The sequence below is a fragment of the Triplophysa rosa genome, linkage group LG14 (assembly GCF_024868665.1).
Source record: "Triplophysa rosa linkage group LG14, Trosa_1v2, whole genome shotgun sequence".
Classification (NCBI taxonomy): Eukaryota; Metazoa; Chordata; class Actinopteri; order Cypriniformes; family Nemacheilidae; genus Triplophysa; species Triplophysa rosa.
The window spans coordinates 23462585-23483822 of record NC_079903.1 but is presented as its reverse complement, the minus strand read 5'-3'; the positions used below and the strand labels follow the sequence as shown (position 1 = coordinate 23483822).

Genomic DNA, 21238 nt, shown 5'->3' with positions numbered 1-21238 from the left:
ATCTCTCGCTGCTCCGTCTACATGGGCTATGTATGCCAACAGTGATGCTATTAGCATCATGCTAAACTCTGACACATGCTAAACTCATGTTGAAGTCGTTCACTCTGTGTAAAACAAACGTAAATTCCACTCAACCTGATTCCTTGTCTTACGTTAAAACTGAGGTCATTTCACCTAGGTAAAATGACATTCAACACGACTTCTACTTGTTTTTAAAAATCGAAAATATAAAAAAATGAATAAATCAACCAATATATGTGATATATATCTGATTGAGTTCTTTACTAACACAAAAAAACTTCAAATACATATACATCTTTAGAGTAGAATTCACTCATAAGATTTTTTAACTTTTTTATTGAAGTTGCAGCAAAAATCAACCCACTTCTTTTAATACTACAGACACAAGATAAAGACAATTTATTTTACATTTCAGAAAAAATGAAATAAAGCTATGTTAGTTTCATAAACGGAAACAGACGAGAATAAAGTTGAAGTATTTTATTGTTATTAGACTTTTGTGAGATGAGTACAAAAATGAAAAAGGTAAATTAAGTGACATGTTTAGTTATATTTTATTATTTGTACTTCTTTTCAGTCACAGAGTTATTCAATTTAAGAGTTGTTTGGGAAAGAGAAGATTCTGTAATTTAATGCAGCTTGGAGAACTGCATTTAGGGAAATTTGGGTAAATTGTAATGTTCAATCATTTATTCAATGAAAATAAAAAAAATGTGTATTGAAGAAAAGTTAATATGGTTTTATATACAGTATACTGTCAATTATAGTTTGTGGATAGAAAATCGGAATCGGCAGGTTTCACTTGTAATAAAATCGGAAATCGGAATCGGCAAAGAAAATTGCAATCGGTGCATCTCTAGTTTTAATATGTCTAGCATAAAGGGGAGCTCCACGCACACACGCGTCTTCGAAGTAGACTTAACGTGACATATATTAAAACCATAAGCATGTTACAGACGCTTTTTAATGTCTGTGTAACATGTGACCTGTCATCTTCTCGAGAAGTATTGCAAATGAGCACATCACAACATGAAATACATATCACAGATAGGGCTGTCACGATTATGAAATTTGATTTACGATTAATTGTCTAATAAATCATTGCGATTATGGCGATTAATTGTCTGTTTTAGGGCTTTGACATTTAATTCTCATACATTTTTGATTCAGCGATTGAAATGACCATATTGTTCTGAATACAAGACTATGTTCTTTTTCTTGGAAATACATCAGAAAAAATTGGGTCATCACATATTTAAGGTTTAGGCTTTTACCTGTCAATAATACAACCGCCAAATACTTGTAAATGAAGTAAATTGATCAGGAGTGAATTGAAGCCACCATTAAAATACTATCAGTCATAGAAAAGCTTCTAGTCTGTTTTTTTCTCACTTGCAAGACTACAGTAAAATTTTACTGTGTTAATGAAATTTTGGTAGACTGGTTTTCACACTGAGATTTGCTTAAATAATATTAAATTGTACTGCAGGTAATTTGTATATGTTTTAGTTTTTTTTTAAAGTGATTGTGTTGTGGTGGTACATATGACAAGTATTACCATGCTTTAGTAACCATATATACACTAAAATATGCAATATGCAGATGCACTACAGCTCCCCCTAGTGTCTTCTATAGAGATGTGCGATAATTGCGATGATCCGAAATCATCACGATGAGGTCAAACAATCGCGATGAGACGATTATTTAATAATCGTGACAGCCCTAATCACAGATGTAGCTTACGTCTGTTAACATGCGGTACAAAGCATTGTTCACTGCTTGCATAGATACATGAACGTAATGTGAATAAACATATTTACTTAAGTCATTAAACATAATGTATATATTTTATTTGTCCATTAGTACTGTTGATGAATTCAGGAAAATTTGAGTTGAATAAACAGCGAGTCAACACATGAGCAACTACCTCCACATTTAAATGCAGTGTTGAGCACAAACCACAGAGGTCACTTGAATCTTGTTTGACTGTTACAGGGACAGATGAGCACACTCGTTAACATCACGGAGGTGGTGACGGTGGTCAGCTGTGGGATGGCAGTAGGGTGTGGGGTTCAACGCCTGTAGATACAGGATCATTTGTTACAACAATAAATTGAAATAAAGCTTTGATTTATGTGATGTTTACTTGTATATGTATTAATAATTATTAAATGCATTTATTTTCTTACATCAAATTTACATATTTTTTATTCATGTTTATTCTATAGTTTTCTGTAAATAAAACATATTACATTACTTCATGCATTATGTCATTGCTTCACTGAAAACGTATGCATTCACATTTTTGTAGTCTGTATTAATGCATAGATGGCATATGGCAATAGAATTACACTTAGTAGCCTATTTTAATACAATATATCATTTGGTCAGCACTTATCAATAATATTGTGCACAAGTGTAGGTGTGGGCTAGCAATGCATTTCTAGGGTACACTTAATTTATAAGCAATAATACTTATATTCCTTGACAATCAAATCAGCAGTGCTCTCCTAAGGCGAGATCGTTGAGCAGCTGCCCGGCGTCTCCTTTGTGAAGGCATTACAAACATGTTGCAAATGCTGGAAAACTCATGGAAGGTAAAGTTATTTCATTACTGATGTTAATGCACATGTCTCTCATAACTTGAGTTGTTGCGCTTGTTATTACGTCGCGTGTTTAATCTCTGGCCCGTGTACACTCCAGTACAGGAGGTGGCGGACATGCACCACAAACGTAATTTGCTCCCCGCCATTAAAAAGGAGAAGAAGATCATCAATATTGCGGACAACGGCCGATCGCATTCATAGGCTGTGTCCCAATTCGGGGGCTGCGTGCTTTTGTTTTTTTTGTTTTTTGGGAGATCTTTACAATATTATACAGATCCAACAAAGGACCATACAAAGAGGGGAAAAAAACATGTATTTCTTCTCCTTCCTATGGACAAATTCTAAATACAAAAAAAGAAAAGAACGAAAAGAGCACACAGAAACACTGTATGATAGAAACAGGCGGGATATTAAATTGAAAAAAACATCTCCATAAATTTTAACAAAAAATGACAAGCTGTTATTTATAAGCAATAGAGATTTTTTAAAATCTCCAATTCTAACAAGAATAAATTGCATCTAAGTGCAGATTTTACAAACTTTTGTCTATGAATATAATATTTGCCATGTAAAATATAGAACAGTGGTTCTCAAACTTTTTCGTTGTAAGGCCCCCTTTGTGTTAAGTGCATCGCTTTGCGGCCCCCCATATAAAGACGTATAATCTTAAACTTAGAATTTTAATTAAACCAAAAACATTCAGTTATACAATGCTGGAACCTCAATTCGTTTGGTTGGTGGTGTCATTTTTCTGATGTTTGATTGCATAAAATCTATGATAAATTTCTATATTTCATAAAATGCCACAAAATCTGTGGCCCCCTGGATCCATCTTGGGGGCCCCCAGTTTGAGAACCACTGATAAGTTCACCACATAATCAAACATTTTACAATCATTAGTGTATCAACAAATAATTTCTTTAAGAGATAACATAAACAATTTTTTTATGGGCAAATAAAAAGGAGCTAACGTCAGACCAAAATTTAAGAGTTACATGACAGTTATAAAATAAATGCGCCACATTTTCCACCTGCATATTACAGAAAGAACATTTATTACCAATATCCATAAATTTCGATCAAAATAAATTGCAAGGGTAAATTTTGAATTTTAAAGTGCACTTCTTTAACTTTGTTATTGATACAGAATTTATATGGAACCAACCAAGCCAGTTTCCAATCAATATCTGGGATCTGAGCATTCCAAAATGGTTTTCCTCTAGGAGAGATTTTATGTTTGGATTGAAAAATTAGTCTAATTTTTTATTATTACCTGAAGGGGAAAAAAGATTAATACCATCTATGGACAATTCAGGAAATAACCGTTCATTACTTGCAAAAGTAAGGTGACTTTTCATTAGTTGTATTAATCCATTTGGAATGGCTTTCACAACTTTCTGAAATTCTTTAAAGGGAACAGGAAAGTTGAAAGTATAAAGAAAGTCTTCATAAGATAAGATTTCTCCATTTCCATCAAATAAGTCCATAACAAAGTTTGTTTTTATCAAACCAATTGGGAAAAATAAAGACTTATTCCTAGCAGATAAGACAGTTATTCCATAACAGCACTTTGTGAGGGGAGAAATTATGTTGAAAACAAATCTTCCGAGCCAATAACACTTGCTGGTGAAAATTTGACAATTTAACAGGTAATTTCCCAGGCAAAAAAATACAACGTAATAGAAAAGATAAGCCTCAACCTTTTTAAAAATGCACTGTGGAATAAAGAACCATATGAGTGTTCTTTCTTTTGGCAATTTTTTTACCATTCAAGTTTGAAAGTGTTATAGATGTCTAAAAAATCTAACATTTCTAAACCGCCATCAACCCTTCTGCCAGACATAATATCCTTTTTCAATTTATGAGTGAGCTGCGTTCTTTGAAGGCTGCATTTTAACACCGATTGCGTCACAGCAGCGCGACTGAAGGCTGGTAAGACTCCCGATTCAAAGGTTGCTTCAAAAGCAGCCCCAGAATGCGACCTTATTTCGATCTTACGTCATTTTGCGCATGCGCAGACGGATCGTGCAGGCATCCTGGATCGTGTACCGACATATCTGTCCAACAAATGTATCCTTCACAGCTTTGGTTATCCCGAGATTCATTGCGCGCCTGTAACGGCTTGAATTTTTTTAATAATCTATCAAAACATTAGTTAAATAAAAGTATGTAATTCACAAAAACGGTCAATTTCAGTGTTTTAATATTATATATGATGTTGTTAATTAACATTATTGGTGCATTATTGTGTTTTTTGAATTTGTAAGGTTGGTCAAATTAATATACTGTTGGGCTGTTTTAATCTACATATTCTCTCAAATAAAATATCATTTTTTCTGGCTCCGTATTTGTTTAAAAAAGTCAGAAACGTCACTGCTGTGTCCCGCTGGCACCACACAACAGGAGCAGCAGGTGACGCAAATCACGCATTAGGAAATCCGCGAGGCTGGACCGTCTCATTTCAGTTCGCTTCTTGATCTTCTGAGGCTGCGTGCTTTGAAAACCAAGGCCCTGTCCCAAATGGCGCATTCCGGTCTTGAGGACCTCCTCCGAGTCCACACTTGGTGACGTCAGGAAGTGCAGATCTATAGGGCACTAGGCACGAGTCCATAAGGGTACATGGGAGTGCATTTTGGGACAGACTTGAGGTCATCACGCCGGAAAGAGCAAGCGGTGCTTTCTAATCACTCTCGCGGTTACTCGTCATACACTGATCAGTCTGCGCAGCGCCGCGTGAAGAAGACAATAGGTTACTGTCGTAACCCCGGTTCTCTGAAACATCGAGTGGAGAGATCCACCTATGGGAAGGGCATCCGTACCTGACCTCTGCAGAAGCATCTAATTGCACCAAGTCTGGCTAGACAGACAGAAGCGCGCAGCCAATGCCAGGTAAGGCCCCACCCCCTTACCTGAGCGAATATAAGGTCTGCTTGCGCTGCTGTTCCTCAGTAAGTATATTCGCTTCTCGTGCAGCAAGCGGGGCAAAGCTGGTGGATCTCTCCACTCGATGTTTCAGAGAACCGGGGTTACGACAGTAACCTATTGTTCTCTTTCATCATCTCGTTTCGAGATCCACCTATGGGAGAGACATGGACAGCTCCCCGATTGCCCAATACACTCACAGTGAGGTTCTGAAAGCCAGAAAAGACGGTCACCCCCAAAGGGGCGGTGCATGACACGTCCCATAATTATGTCCCTGGCAGCCCTGATGCGCACGCATAGCTGCTGCGCACATACAGGACAGGAACATGTATGAGGCACACACATGTAATTAACCCAGCAACACATATATACCACCCAGGCCGGAATGTGAATGCATGCTTGGTGACATGAATGCGCACGGCCCACCGGCCCGTTCAACCCTCGTTACCATAACAATGTGTAAACAGGAGGTGAAGGAATATAACAAGGAGGGGCTATGTAGACCCCACTCCTAAAACAGAATGTGCTACCGAGGTTTTGGTGACATCCAATCGGTAGTAACGCACAAACGTATGGGGAGAAGCCCAGCTGGCTGCAGAGCAGATGTCCTGCAGTGATACTCCCCTGAACAAAGCCCAAGAGGCAGCTAAGCCCCTCGTGGAATGAGCTCTGATGGCACCTGGGGGCTGCACTCCCCTTGATACATATGCAACTGCTATAGCGTTCACAAGCCAATGTGAGAGGCGCTGTTTAGATATGGGACTCCCCTTATGAGGGGGTGCCCACGAAATAAAGAGCTGGTCGCTCTTCCGGAAAGCACTAGTCTTGGACATATATGCCTGTAATGCACGAACAGGACACAGAGCATTCAGCCTCTGATCCTCCGCAGAGGAAAAAGGCGGAGGGTGAAAAGCGGACAGCTCCAACACCTCCAAAGTGAACGCAGGGAAACATTTAGGCATAAAAGCCGGGTTAGGCTTAAGAAAAACCTTATCTCCACTCAAAGAGAATTTCGTGCACGAGGGATGTATTGAGAGTGCATGTAGCTCACTGACACGTTTGGCTGATACCAAGGCCAAGAGCAAAGCCGTCTTGAAGGACAACAGCTTCAAGGAAATACCTCCCAGGGGCTCAAAGGGATACTGAGACAGGGCCTCCAGAGACTCTCGCCCCCTCTCTGAACTGCGACACGCAGCTCATTAGAGAGAGGACGCGCTCCTGGGAGAGACGCGCTCGCATGGAGACCGAGCTCAGCTCCAAGCCCAGGAAAATCACGCTCTGGCTGGGTGTAAAATTGCTTTTGGTCACATTCACCCTGAACCCGAGAGATGTGATGTGTGTAAGCAAGCTGCAGGTGTCAGAGGCACAGAGGAGGAAAAGCATACAGCAGCAGCTGGGGCCATGGGTGGGCCAGTGCGTCCACCCCGAGGGGCACATCCGAGTCCTTTAGCAAAGAAGAACATAGGACAATGGTTGTTTTCACGCGATGCGAAAAGATCTACGGTTGCCTGTCCGAATCTTCTCCATATCATGCCCACTATCTGAGGGTGGAGGCGCCAATCTCCGTAGAGTGGGTTCCCCCTCGACAGAAGGTCCGCACCTCTGTTCAGAATACCTGAAACATGAGAACAGGAAAAACCGCCCGCTCCACACCAAAAGCTTGTGAGCTAGAGCGTGAAGTTTCGGTGAGCGTAAGCCGCCCTGCCGATTGATATACGCGACTGCTGTGGTATTGTCGCAGCGTACGAGCACATGATGTCCTAGCAGGCGAGGCAGAAAATAATTCAGAGCTTTCCATATGGTCAGGAGCTCTAAATAATTTATGTGTGCTGAACGTAGTATGCTCGGCCACACACCGTTCACCACTCTGCCCTCCTGGGTGGCACCCCAGCCTGTTAGGGACGCATCTGTCGTCACAACTTTCCGCATCACTACCATTCCCAAACGGGTCCCCTGTGCGTAAAAGTCTGCATCTCTCCAGTGGCAAAGAGCTGCCGTGCAGGCGCGCGTCACTGTCACAGAGAGGCAGAGATCGCATACCGGGCTGAAATGTAGTGACAAAACCCATTTCATGAATGCTCTCATTCGCAGAAGTCCCAGCGGCAAAACTTGGATAGCTGAAGCCATAAGACCCTGCAATCTGAGGCATGTGCGATACTGCACTCTCGCCCCCTCTCTGAACTGCGACACGCAGCTCATTAGAGAGAGGACGCGCTCCTGGGAGAGACGCGCTTGCATGGAGACCGAGCTCAGCTCCAAGCCCAGGAAAATCACACTCTGGCTGGGTGTAAAATTGCTTTTGGTCACATTCACCCTGAACCCGAGAGATGTGATGTGTGTAAGCACGCTGCAGGTGTCCCGCAGCACTTTCTCTTCCGATTCGGCCACGATGAGCCAATCGTCTATGTATGTCAAAATCCGCAGACCTGACATTCTCAGGGGAGCCAAGCTCGCCTCCGTACACAGACAAAAAGTCCGAGGGCTGAGTGAGAGCCCGAAAGGAAGAACAGTGAATTCGTAACATATGCCTAGATAGGCGAAACGAAGAAACTTCCTGTGTTGCGGATAAATGCTTATGTGGAAAAAAGCATCCTTGAGATCGACCGAAGTGAACCAGTCGTTCTGTTTTATGGCGCGGGCCAGAGTGCCGTGGTTTAACATTCTGAAATTATGTTTGTTCAACATCCGGAGGTCCAAGATGGGGCGGAGAGAGCCGTCCTTCTTTGGGACCAGGAAATAACGGGAATAAAACCCTTGACTTATCAGGCTGGGAGGTACCACCTGAATCGCTCCCTTCATTAAGAGAGAAGAGATTTTGTCTTTCAGAATATGAGCGGAGCTCTCCTCCGCGTGAGAAGAGAGAACGCCGTTGAAAAGCGGGGGTTTCATTACAAACTGCAGTCTGTAACCCTGCATAATTGTTCATAAAAGAAAATAAAAGAAAACATGGCTTATTACCTTAAGTAAGAACACGCACTGCATTAAAAGTTTTTATTCTTGAATAGCTGGCTTAATAGAAAATAAATAAGCAATAATATGAACAAGTAACTAATTAATAAATTAATTTAGAATTTTATCAAAACATACATTTAAAAATGTATCCGTCATGTTTACGTATGTGTCTGACATCCGCGACGCTCCTCCCATCCGTTCTGTGATTGGGCGCTCGCAAGGATTCCTGGGTAGGGGACTTCAGTGGAGTCTCACTCAATGCGGGCTTCGCCGAAGACCGCATCGAGGGCACAAAGGAGGCGCTCTCGAGCAGACTTCTGAGCACTAAAAAGACAAATGGTACACCCTACGGACTCGTAGACTTGGCGAGAACGTGCAATTTAAGTCCACGAGACCGCAAGTGCGCCTTTTGGGACAGGGCCCAAGTCCTCGTTTTTAAGTCCGCGACCTTAAAGGTTGCAGCCCCTGAATTGGGACACAGCTGCTCTGTGCTCGAGGGAGAGATTTCAGTGAACGAGAAATATGAATCATTGCATTTCGTTCACTTAAAAGATTCGTTCAAAAAGAACGATCACTAACGTTTAGGAAAATTCAGCTCATACCCGACTCTCCTCATGAACTCATCAGATAACACATGAAGACGCACGCTGTGGCTGTGTCCGAAGCCCCCTATACCCCAGTTACAGTGCACTGTTTGAGGGGACATCCATTTTCAGTGGTGTCCGAATTCATAGTGGACATTATTGAGTGCACTCGTTCAAGCCCATGATGCATCATAATAACGAGTGCACGACCGATGTACACTCAACGGCTAGCTGCTACCCATCTGTCGTGATGCACGCGCTGAATGATTTCCCGCCTCTCGGCAGAAGATGGCACCCACAGCTTTCCAGTGTCCGAATTTACTCACTCGCTTAAAGTGGACTATATTAGTGAACTAATGTAGGGAATAGTGAATGAGGGTATAGTGGGCGATTTCGGACACTGCTTGTGTCTCTAGATGTTGTCAGGGTTCAAGGGCAGCTGCTCTCTGGCGCCTCCTGCGTCTCTCATGAAAACAACAATTGACCCAATTATGACAATGAAGCTTTTCATGGAGAGTCGTTAAAGTGAGATTGACAGTCTTTAAGTATTGTCATTTCTAGCTTCTTCTCTGTGAGGTGTCTTAGCAGCTGCTGTGTATCTCTGGCTGTCAGTTATTATGGCTACTTGGCCAAAAAAAAATGCTACTTTTCTTAGCTAAATTTCACATTCATAAACAAAAGTTTACTAGCTCGAAACCTCTATTTTCTTTGTTCAAAGTTGACTTAGATGAATATGTGGAAACTATCCGAAGGTCTACTAATTTTTCTACTAAAAATTAGATTTTTATTCATTTTAGACTGATCTAAACATGATAGGCGTCTCATTTACCATGTCTTTCTTGGTCTTATGGCAGGATCGTGGCAGAGCCTCATGTTTTGTGTGGAGAGGGGCATGTTATGTTAATGACGCTCTCTGCGGTCTCGTCTTTGGCCCCGCCCCTCTCGTTTCCTCATTTAGCTTTCCATTAGTGTTTCATTCCCCACACCTGTCCCTTGTTAATTATCCTTTGTTAGTTTCCCCTATATTATGCCCTTGTGTCTTCTGTCCTGTGCTTGTTGGTTTTGTTCTTTTGCCTCCGTGTCTCTGATGACGTTGCGTCTTGGTCCTACCTGGGAAAATATCCAAGTCTAATCAAGTGTAAGTTTTGTCAGTGTTGTTTTAGTCCAGTTGTAGTTAGTTTACGTTCCTGTTTGCCTGTTATATTATTTCCCCTTGTCATTGTTGTTTACCCCCTCGTGGGTCTTTGTTTTGAGTTTAAATAAATCTTTGTTTACATTAACCCCTTAACCGCTGCCTGCATCTGGGTTCTCTTCCTGTGCATTCGCCGTGACACTATTTTACAGGGTTTGGTTTGTAGTGGTTTGTAAGAATGGATTCGCTATTGTTGTTATGACACTCAATATCAGGGGTCACGATTGTGCTCTTTCAATATATTCTGCAAACCATTTCTGAGGACATTCACATTATTTATATTCATACAAGTAAGTAAAAATGTGTGTGTGTGTCCGTGTGTGCACTGGTTTGACCTATATTATAAGGACGCACAGTCCTTACAATGCGGTGTGTATTCATGTGTTTGGCCACGCCCCCTACATTATGAGGACATGCCGATGTCCTTGTAATTCAAAACGTAAAATAAACATACTAAAAATGTTTTATTGAAAATGTAAAAGAGCAGAAACGTTTGAATGATTCTTAGGGTTAGGGGATAGAATACAGTTTGTGCACTATAACATGCATTACGCCTATGGAATGTCCCCCGGATTAGCAAACATAAAATAATGCGTAAACCTCTTGAAAGTAATTTAATAAACGTTAAACAAACTAAACATGAACAAAATACAGATAATCAACTGTTACGACTCGGATTGCTAAATATTAGATCTCTCTCTAATAAAGCACTTTTTGTTAACGATATGATAACAGATCATAAAATAGACATGCTCTGTTTGACAGAAACATGGCTAAAACCAGATGATTATATTGCTTTAAATGAATCTGTCCCCCAAGATTATTATTATAAACACGAGCCTCGTCTAAAAGGCAGAGGGGGAGGTGTCGCAGCACTTTACAATAACTCTCTTAGCATTTCCCAGAAGTCGAACTCTAAATATAATTCTTTTGAAGTCATGGTTCTTCATGTTTCAACACCTAATACTAAAGATAAAACTCTTTTTAAATTGATTCTAGCTATTGTATATAGGCCTCCAGGGCACCACACAGATTTTATTAAAGAATTTGGTGGGTTCTTATCAGAACTAGTACTGGCCGCAGATAGACTCCTTGTCGTTGGTGACTTTAACATCCACGTAGATAACGTTACAGATGCCTTAGGAATGGCTTTCAAAGACACTCTTAACTCCATGGGCATTAGTCAACATGTGTCAGGACCCACTCACCTTCGTAATCATACTTTAGATTTAATACTGTCTTACGGTATAAATGTGGACGACGTTAAAATCCTTCAGCAGAGTGAAGACATTTCGGATCATTATCTGGTATTATGTTTGCTTCACTGGCCTACGGCTGCAAATAAAACTCATTGTTACAAATATGGTAGAACAATAACTTCAACTACCAAAGATGCGTTTCTCGATAATCTGCCCGAATTGTCTCAAATCATGAGAAATAACGTTGAAGATCTTGACATTACCACTGAAAATTTTAATTCCACCTTCTCGGTAACGCTAGACAAAGTTGCTCCACTACGTTTAAAGAAGATTAAAAATGGCAGCCCCACACCGTGGTATAATGAACACACTCAGGCTCTAAAGAAAGCGGCCCGAAAAATGGAGCGCAACTTTAAGAAAACTAAATTAGAGGTATTTCGTACAGCATGGAAGGATAGTATTCGAAAATACAGGAAAGCCCTAAAAACTTCTAGATCCGCCTACTTTTCATCACTAATAGAAGAAAACCAGCACAACCCTAGGTTTTTATTTAACACGGTGGCTAAATTAACAAAAAATAAATCGTCAGTGACTTCTGATCCTGTATATCAGCATAGCAGTGATGAATTTATGAACTACTTCACATATAAAATCCAAGATATTAGAGAAAAAATTATAACAATGCAATCAGAAGTGAAACCCGCTGAACAAACTAACTACAGCGCCCTTAAGGAGAAAATGCAATTATTTTATACCGTAGATCAAGATGAGCTGTCTAAAATTATTAGATCATCTAAATCAACAACATGCATACTAGACCCTATACCTACAAATCTACTGAAAGAGATGCTCCCAGAAATTATAGATCCTCTTCTTGGTATTATTAACTCATCTCTGACATTAGGACATGTGCCTAAAGCATATAAGGTGGCTGTTATAAGGCCCCTTGTCAAAAAACCCCAACTCGACCCTAGAGAACTAAGGAACTACAGGCCTATATCGAATCTACCTTTCATATCTAAAGTTCTGGAAAAAGTAGTTTCAACTCAATTATGCTCCTTCCTCCAAAGGAATGACATCAATGAAGAATTCCAGTCTGGATTTAGAGCATGTCACAGTACAGAGACTGCTTTGATCAGAGTTACAAATGATCTGCTATTGGCGTCTGACCGAGGTTGTATCTCGTTATTGGTGCTGCTAGACCTTAGTGCTGCATTCGATACCATTGACCACAGCACACTCCTACATAGACTCGAAAATTATGTCGGCATTAAGGGAATAGCTTTGAAATGGTTTAAATCTTATTTATCCGACCGTTTTCAATTTGTAGCAATAAACAATGAGGTGTCACGCAAATCGCAAGTCCAGTACGGTGTACCACAGGGCTCAGTCTTAGGGCCTCTGCTCTTCGCATTATACATGCTACCTCTAGGAGATATAATAAAGCGACACGGAGTTAGCTTTCACTGTTATGCTGATGATACTCAACTTTATATTTCCTCGAAGCCTCATGAAACACAGCAGTTCCATCGAATAATGGAATGCATAGTCGATATAAAAAACTGGATGAGTAACAACTTTTTATTACTGAACTCGGACAAAACGGAAGTGTTACTTATTGGACCGAAAACTGCTATAAGTAACAACCAAGAATACTGTTTAACTATTGACGGATGTTCCATAAAACCCTCGTCGTCAGCAAAGAATCTTGGCGTTCTATTCGATAGTAATCTGTCATTTGAGAGCCACGTCGCCAACACCTGTAAAATTGCGTTTTTCCATCTTAAGAATATATCTAAACTACGTCATATGCTGTCAATCTCAGATGCAGAGAAGTTAATTCATGCATTCATGACATCAAGACTAGACTACTGTAATGCACTGTTAGGTGGTTGCCCTGCAGGCTTATTACAAAAACTCCAATTGGTCCAAAACGCGGCAGCTCGAGTTCTTACACGTACAAAAAAGTATGAACATATTAGCCCGGTTCTGTCAACCTTGCACTGGTTACCTATAAAGCATCGCGTTAACTTTAAAATCTTGCTTATTACCTATAAAGCCTTACATGGTTTAGCTCCTCAGTACTTGAATGAACTCCTTTTGTATTACAGTCCTTCACGTGCATTACGCTCTCAGGCGTCCTGTCAGTTGGTAATACCTAGAATTTCAAAATCAAGTGCAGGTGGTAGATCCTTTTCCTATCTAGCGCCTAAACTTTGGAATAGTCTTCCCTGCACTGTCCGGGAGGCAGACACACTCTGTCAGTTTAAATCTAGACTAAAGACGCATCTTTTTAATCTTGCATACACTACTCTTCCATAATATAAATCCTCAGAGGGTTTAGGCTGCATTAGTTAGATCAACCGGAACCAAAAACACAACTGATGTACTTGTTGCATCAAAGAGTACAGAACAGTACTCTACTCTCAGCCAGTCTTGTCTCATTGTTCCAAGGTTACCACAGCGAGCAGGATGCAGTTCATGGCCTGACCTGATGGTAGAGCGGAGAATGGGAAGTGGGGACCTGACAAGAGCTGAGATGATAGAGCTGGATAAAGAAGGACGCGGTCTCTTGACATGTCTTCACCACAAAATTTCAAATGCTATTAGATTATTAATGATAATCTTAAACTATAATTTATTTTATTATTAAGTTTATTTATTTTATTTAGCCTTGTTGTGCAAGTTCTCTGGAGCTTGTGCAGAGGCAGCAGCTTTTGCCAGAGGGGAACTGGAATCCCCTGGTTGGGCCTGGGTTCTCCTGAGGTTTTTTTTCTCGATTAGAGTTTTGGGTTCCTCGCCACCGTTTGCATACTGTTTTTGCACTATCTGCCTGACCGGGGGGGCTGCTTTAGAATCTTAAAGTTTTACTTAATTAATATTGCATATAGGAATTTATAGTCTGTTATATTTGACCTGTGCTTCTCTCTCCTTTATCCTAAATGTGTGCTCTCACTGAGTGTGTGTGTGTGTGCGTACTTGTCTGTGTACGTACGTGTGTGTGTGTGTGTGTCTCTGTGTCTGTGTGTGTTGGTGCGTGTGCGTGTTGTGTGTGTGGAGTGTTTTGTGTGTGGGTGTGTCTGTCTTCTGTGTTTCAACCTTTTCTTGTTTTTGCAGGTACAACTTTGATTGTTTTGCTTGTAGTCAATGTGTCTCATGTACAGCTGCTTTGTAACAATGAAAATTGTAAAAGCGCTATATAAATAAAGTATTATAAAGAGTTGAGAATGTCCCTTTAAACCACCAATACCAACATGTGTGTGCGTGCGAGCATGTGTAAGACAGCACAGCTCTGGCATGAGTTGAACAGATGATCTCGCTCTCGCTCTCGCTCTCTCTCTCGCTGCTCTCTCTCTGTGTCATCTGTTCGGAGATCTGTGAAATGAAGCGATCGACACAGGAGTTGTTCCTAAACTTCATGATCGTGTTGATCACAGTTCTGCTTATGTGGCTTCTGGTCAAACTATATCAGGACTCATGAAGAGCTTCTGTTTCATTGTGACCATCATGTGATGCTGAACGACAGACGATGCGAGATGACGATGATGTTTCTTCAAACAGAAGATCAGAGCAGAACCTACCCAGATAGCACAATCCATCTGGCTTACGTCTATTTGACGTCTGCATTTACATCTGCAATACATAGTTTGCTCATCTGCAATACGTCTCAGAGACATCTGAACGTCTGTAATACGTCTGCTAAAGATCTGGAGATCTGGAAAACATCTGCTGTGTAAAAACATCTGCTAAACATCTTAGAAAGAGCAGCTTTACATCCATTCAAAAATCATAAACATCTTACAGACGTCTTCTAGATGTCTATATGATGTCTGACAGCAGACGTCTCAGAGACATACTGCAGATGAGCAAACTATGTATTGTAGATGTCTTGCAGATGTAAATGCTGACGTCAAATAGACGTGTAAGGCACCACCTGCTGGTCCAATGACGGTATCCAGAGGCGTGGCGAAAGCTTCACACGTGTTCTTGTCTTCCTTTGTTTAGTGAAACAATATTTGAATGAAAGCATATTTCATTTAATTACCTCTATTTTATCTGACTCCAATTTAATAATATCTTGGCATTTATCATTAATAATTGTGAAATTTGGACGGATGTCTGATTCCTCTGTTTTATTCTAAATTACACTCCTTCATCCGATTCTCAATGTCGCTTAGTCTCGCGCCGGCCGTTATACGTGGATCTCACGGTCACAAACTCGCCAGTCTTGGTCACTGCCAGAGGTTTCTATGACCAGTAATGTTCAGATGGCCGTCTCCAACCAGCACTTCCTGAAACATTATTTGATCTAGTCCCCTTAGACTATTGACAACTTAAAGTAATGATTATTTCCAACCAGAGGTCATGACCACTCCAAAGAGATAAATAGACCAATCTTACTTCCTCTGACGGTAGCTTTATATAATCATGCCATAGTTTCCTATGTACACTTAGTTAGAATAATATTACAATAACCAGAGGTTTTGGTGACTTGCCCTATTTAGATTGGTCAGACAACCTATGTGCTGTTCTAAACGGAGACGATAGCCCCTACGGTCTAATTACACTTAAACTAATGCCAAGCAGTTAGCCGGAGCTCTAGAATCTCAGCTGGCGTGCCCAATGCTCCACCTAATACAGGATTCTAGTCCGTCACTAACCTGAACGTAGATTTGCGGTAACAAAGGATATAGCGTGATCTACTAAAGTTTATAAACTCAGAACAATACAGAATGAATTCAAACATAACAATTTATTAGCCAGGTAAGCATAATTCAAAATCCAATTCAAGGTTCAATTCAATAATCAATGGCAATCAATATAAATCAATAACAAATAATAGAAAATCATAAGAAATAAAGCAGAGAAGTTCAATGTTGCATACCTGGCAAGAGACGACACACAGGGATTTGTGCGGGAGATCTGGCTACAGATATTTTTGTCAACTTCCCTTAAATACGAAACCAGAACAAAGCATTCTGGAAATATTCTTTAGAGTTAGGAATTTGGCTGTGATTGGGTCTTGTGATCCCTGGGGCTGTACTTCATCTGCATACAGTAGGTGATTGGTGAAAGTCACCAAATGTGTGAGAAATGTTCCAGCACTGAGGGAAGTTTGTTAAGTTCTTACAAAACTTGTCATTACATTCTGTTGTTATGGGAGTGAGACCATTGTACCAGTTGCACTGAGACCTTTTGGATGAGACCAAACATGTGTATGTGTCGTGTTCTTTTCTTGTGTACGGTCCTCGGAGCTTTTGGGTGTCCTGCGTTGAGTGAGAGGGGAGGAAAGGAACAGTTGGGGTGCAGGGTGAGGTCTGCATCTGTGATTCACTTGTATGCATCGTTTCAGATGTAGGTGTTAGCTCAGTAGGGAGTTTGCTGTACTGGAGGGAGTCCGTTGTTTCTCAAAGGAAGGTGTCCTTTTGGCTCAGGTCTCTCACTGTACTGAGAGATGCTCTCTGTCTTTTCCCGAGAAGATGATCTTTGATCAGGAATCGGTGTGTTGTTCTTTCAGGAAGGGGCGCCCTTTTGGCCTAGGTTCCCCACTGTGCTTAGAAACGCTCTTTGTTTCTCAGGAGAAGAATAATGTCTCTGGTCTGGACATCTTGGCTCTGACATTACAGACGTAAGCCAGATGTATATGTGCTATCAGGGTACAGTGATGTCTGTTTTATACAATAAATGAATGGATGAGTTGAACGGCTGAAAATGTCATCTGACAACATTTACTTGTAGTAAAAACACTGTATTGATTTTTATAGTAACTAAAGATCCCTTTGATGATGAAATGATGTGTGTGTGTGAGAGAACAGCACTTTCACTCTGATAATAAACAATAAACACTTCAGATATATGTTATTTGTTGTTTTTTGATTTTCTCCATGCATGTGTTCTTTCTTCTGTGCAAACCCTCAGAAATTCTGTCAAGTCGTCCTTAGTGTTTACTTTAGTTTTATTCATATTTAGAATGAGCTTTTATTTTGATATATATATATATTTAATATGTATATTTATTTATTATATTGCTATATAAGTGGAATATATTTCAATTTAAATTTTAGTCCTAATGCTTGATTTGATTTTGATTTAACTGCGGTCGCAGAAGATGTTCAGAGACTGTTATGAGGGATCGGCACAAAAGAAGATTCTAAACAGCAGTCACTGAGCATCAAACATGCTCAAAAATGTTTTCTGTGGATCCATACGGTTTGAGTGAGTTATATACGTATAGAATCCATGTCAGTTCAGTGTGTTTTCCACGGGTCTCTGTACGTGTTAAAGCTCAACACCTGACAGTGAAACTCTGTGAGAGCGCGTGGCATCGGTGCCACCTCCTGCCATTCTGAGCGCCCGCTGTCATACACCTGCACCTCATCTGTGATCTCATCAGGTGAATAATCTCCACCCAGAATAAAGATCTTCTCCCGCACCCCGATGGCACCGGCGTTAAAACCCGCACACTCGAACGAGCCCTCGCCCTTCCACACGCACGTGTCCGGACAGAAACTGAACACTTTATATGTGGACAGATCACACAGATATAACGTCTCATGGATGGAAACGGCCTTCACCAGTGTGGCGTGACCAAACTCTGCCACCAGCTGACACCACTGATCCGCCACGGCGTCATAGCGGAAAAAACAGTCCAGAGACGGATTAAAGGCCTCTGAAATCTCCACCTCAGAGCCGAGGGCGTATATGATGTTCCCGCAGATGCTCGCCTCAGGAAAGTAGATTGCTTTGGGTAAAGGACTGACGCTCGTCCACTCGCCTCTCAGAGGATCGAGGTACTCCACGTCCAGGAGACTACACGTGCCACTGGGGCCGGCAGTTCTCCCGCCGATGACGTAGATGCCGCGCAGAGCGCTGATGGACGCGTGCATGGTCCGAGAGCGTCTCATGGGCGGGGCCGGCGTGAAGGTGCTGGACACGGGGCAGTAGCACCAGACTTCATCCGTAGCGTCGTGATGAGGTTCAGCGATGTGCAGGCGAGTGGTACGACGACAGCCGCCGCGACATCCTCCGCTTACAAAGAGCTTCTCCGCAAAACTGCTGAGGGCTGACCCGGGCAGATCTGAGAGGCGCGTGGCCAGCTCCGTCCAGCGGTCCGCACTGATGTCATAGCAGAAAGCATGACGCGTCTCTCCGTTCTCCTCCGTTTTATGGACGTAAATGTAGCTGGATGTGGTGGAAGGACGAGCATCTGGAAACAACCCGCTAAACTCTCGAACGCGTCCTGCAGCATCTCTCACTGCACGACGGCAGCGTTCATCATTGGACAACAGCACCTCCGAGCGGGCGGCGCGCTCCAGGACAGCGCGAGGGAGATGATGCAGACGGACCTGCGACAGGAGCTCCGGCAGCAGACTCTCGCGCGTCTGCAGCTCGTGTCGAGTCCACCGCAGGAGAGCGCGCAGCACGCTTTCTTCGTCCGGAACACTGAGGCCGTCAGAGGACAGGCAACGTGCCAGGACCCGCGCTGGCATCTCGAGGAAGTCCGCTCGGGAGGACAGCACGTGAAAGTTCTGCGTGACAAACTCTGCCGCGCGGCGCAGGAGGCACGGCGATCCGTAACCCTCGGCAACCGCTAACAGCTGCAGACAGTTGGAGAGGTCGAGGCTTTGGACCAAGAAGTCGCTGCAGGCGCGCGAGAGGAAACTGACCTTAAAGATCAAAGAGATCTATGAATCAACTTAAATACGATGCTGTGATATCACATCTGTTAAGATCATCCTGTGACTCACCTGCAGGAAGGAGGCCAGCTGAAACATCACGTCCACATTATCTTCTCGGATTTCTATCTCACCGGAGTACGCAAAGTCCAGGAATGTGTGAACCGCAGGTGCCGGGAGGTTACTGAGGGTCACTGAGCCATCATCACGTTCTCTCATGTCCAGCTGAAACATTGCCCTGTGCACACGCGCACACGCACACACTGGTTTCCATGGGGACATTCCATAGACTTCCATTGATTTTATATCAGGCTTATGATATATTCTATCAACTAAACCTAATAATCACACAAACCTGCGTGCTTACATTTTCAATAAATATAACCTGAAAAATGTCCCCGCAAGGTCAAAATCTACTGGTAGTACTATCTTTGTGGGGACATTAGGCCCCTACACAGTGATGAATACCAGTACACACACACGCAAATACAAATAACTTGAAATCAAATGGAATAAATTCCTTCATTCAATGCACCTGTTGAATGTCATAATGTTTGTGTGTCACCTAAAGAAGTCGCTGCACGCAGCGAGGACACAGCGATGACACGGGATCGTCTCGTCCTGCACACGAATGCTGAAGTCAAACAGCATCTTTTGCTCTCTGAAGGTCCGGAGAACAGAGATGAGCTGCTGTCCGTGAGTGTCGGACACCAGGAACACGGAGCGCTGCTCTGAGAGCCCGTCACACAGAAACCTGCACTCCATCATCAGCACAACACCGGCTGCAAAACAACACATCAGTGACAGTGACAAACACAAACATCATCTGACCCTATGCATTCATGCATTCATACGTCGATCCAGGGAGAGCTAAACAAGTCACGGTCATAATAGTCAAAGTCACAGCTTTGGTTAAAAGCGTCTGCTAAATGATTACATGTAATACCACCTGATCTGACCTTACAAAACACCAGTGTTCAAACATGCATCTGCATGACTCCAGAACACGTCTGTCTGATTCTTATTCATTTTGATGCATATTCACTATAGTAACAGTAACAGAACGTTAAACTATGTTTTCTGTTGTGTAAAGATCGGACCTGAGACATTTGTGTTGCTCTCGTGAATCAAATCACACGCAGATTTTGACACGCAGTTTGATTGACACATTCTTTATAATAACGTGTGTGAACTTCGACATCGCGGATTGAAATATTCTGACTGGTGTTAATTTGTGTTTGATTTCCAGTGAGAGATAAAAGACGTTCGACACTCACGCTTCAGCACCGGGACAGCGCTCCTCTTCACTGCACATGCGCGCCGCCTGGAACGCGTCATGACGTCACGGCTTTAAAGGAGCCGCATATGAAAAGTTCCAGATCAACGACACACCCCCTGCGTTCCAATTCGCCTACTTATTCTAGCCCTAATAGTAGGTAGTGTTTTTGTGTTGGAATAGTAGGTACTTTTGAGTGCATGGCAAAAGAGATCGCACACACTGGGACACACTAACAGGAAGCGGAAGTGGCCGTTGTTGCCTAGCACAGTGGTTCTCAAACTTTTTCGTTGTAAGGCCCCCTTTGTGTTAAGTGCATCGCTTTGCGGCCCCCCATATAAAGACGTATAATCTTAAACTTAGAATTTTAAATAAACCAAAAACATTCAGTTATACAATGCTGGAACCTCAATTCTTTTGGTTGGTGGTGTCATTTTTCTGATGTTTGATTGCATAAAATCTATGATCAATTTCTATATTTCATAAAATGCCACAAAATCTGTGGCCCCCTGGATCCATCTTGGGGTCCCCCAGTTTGAGAACCACTGGCCTAGACAACATTGTGGCCAATAACTGTCACACACATCAAAATACAGCTCTGACACGATGATGATTTCACTACAAATGACAAATAATTTACCACAGATTAGCCATATTCGTTATATTATTTTTCGCATACATCATCTCTGTGATGGAAAACGTTTTGTGGTTTGAAATGTTTAATTTTAAAATGTTCTTTGATTTAAAAAAGTTTACATTACTGCAATACAATTAAGCGAATTGAAGAATTCTTGCCAGTTTATATAAAAG

General features: G+C 41.9%; 1 protein-coding gene across 3 annotated transcripts; it reads right to left on the bottom strand.

Annotated features, from left to right (window-relative positions):
• Window positions 1–16689: 16689 nt before the first annotated feature.
• kbtbd3 (kelch repeat and BTB (POZ) domain containing 3) lies at window positions 16690–20472 on the bottom strand. Of its 3 annotated transcripts, none has more exons than XM_057351853.1 (4): window positions 20430–20472; window positions 19718–19934; window positions 19225–19390; window positions 16690–19143 (listed from the first exon to the last, which is right to left on the bottom strand). In XM_057351853.1, the coding sequence occupies exons 2-4, from the start codon at window positions 19918–19920 to the stop codon at window positions 17725–17727; spliced, it is 1788 nt and encodes a 595-aa protein (XP_057207836.1). In that variant the 5' UTR covers window positions 19921–19934; window positions 20430–20472; the 3' UTR covers window positions 16690–17724. The 3 variants fall into 3 exon arrangements, with proteins under 3 accessions (XP_057207836.1, XP_057207835.1, XP_057207837.1); XM_057351852.1 differs by lacking the exon at window positions 20430–20472 and adding an exon at window positions 20253–20423; XM_057351854.1 differs by lacking the exon at window positions 20430–20472 and having other exon boundaries at window positions 19688–19834.
• Window positions 20473–21238: the final 766 nt, after the last annotated feature.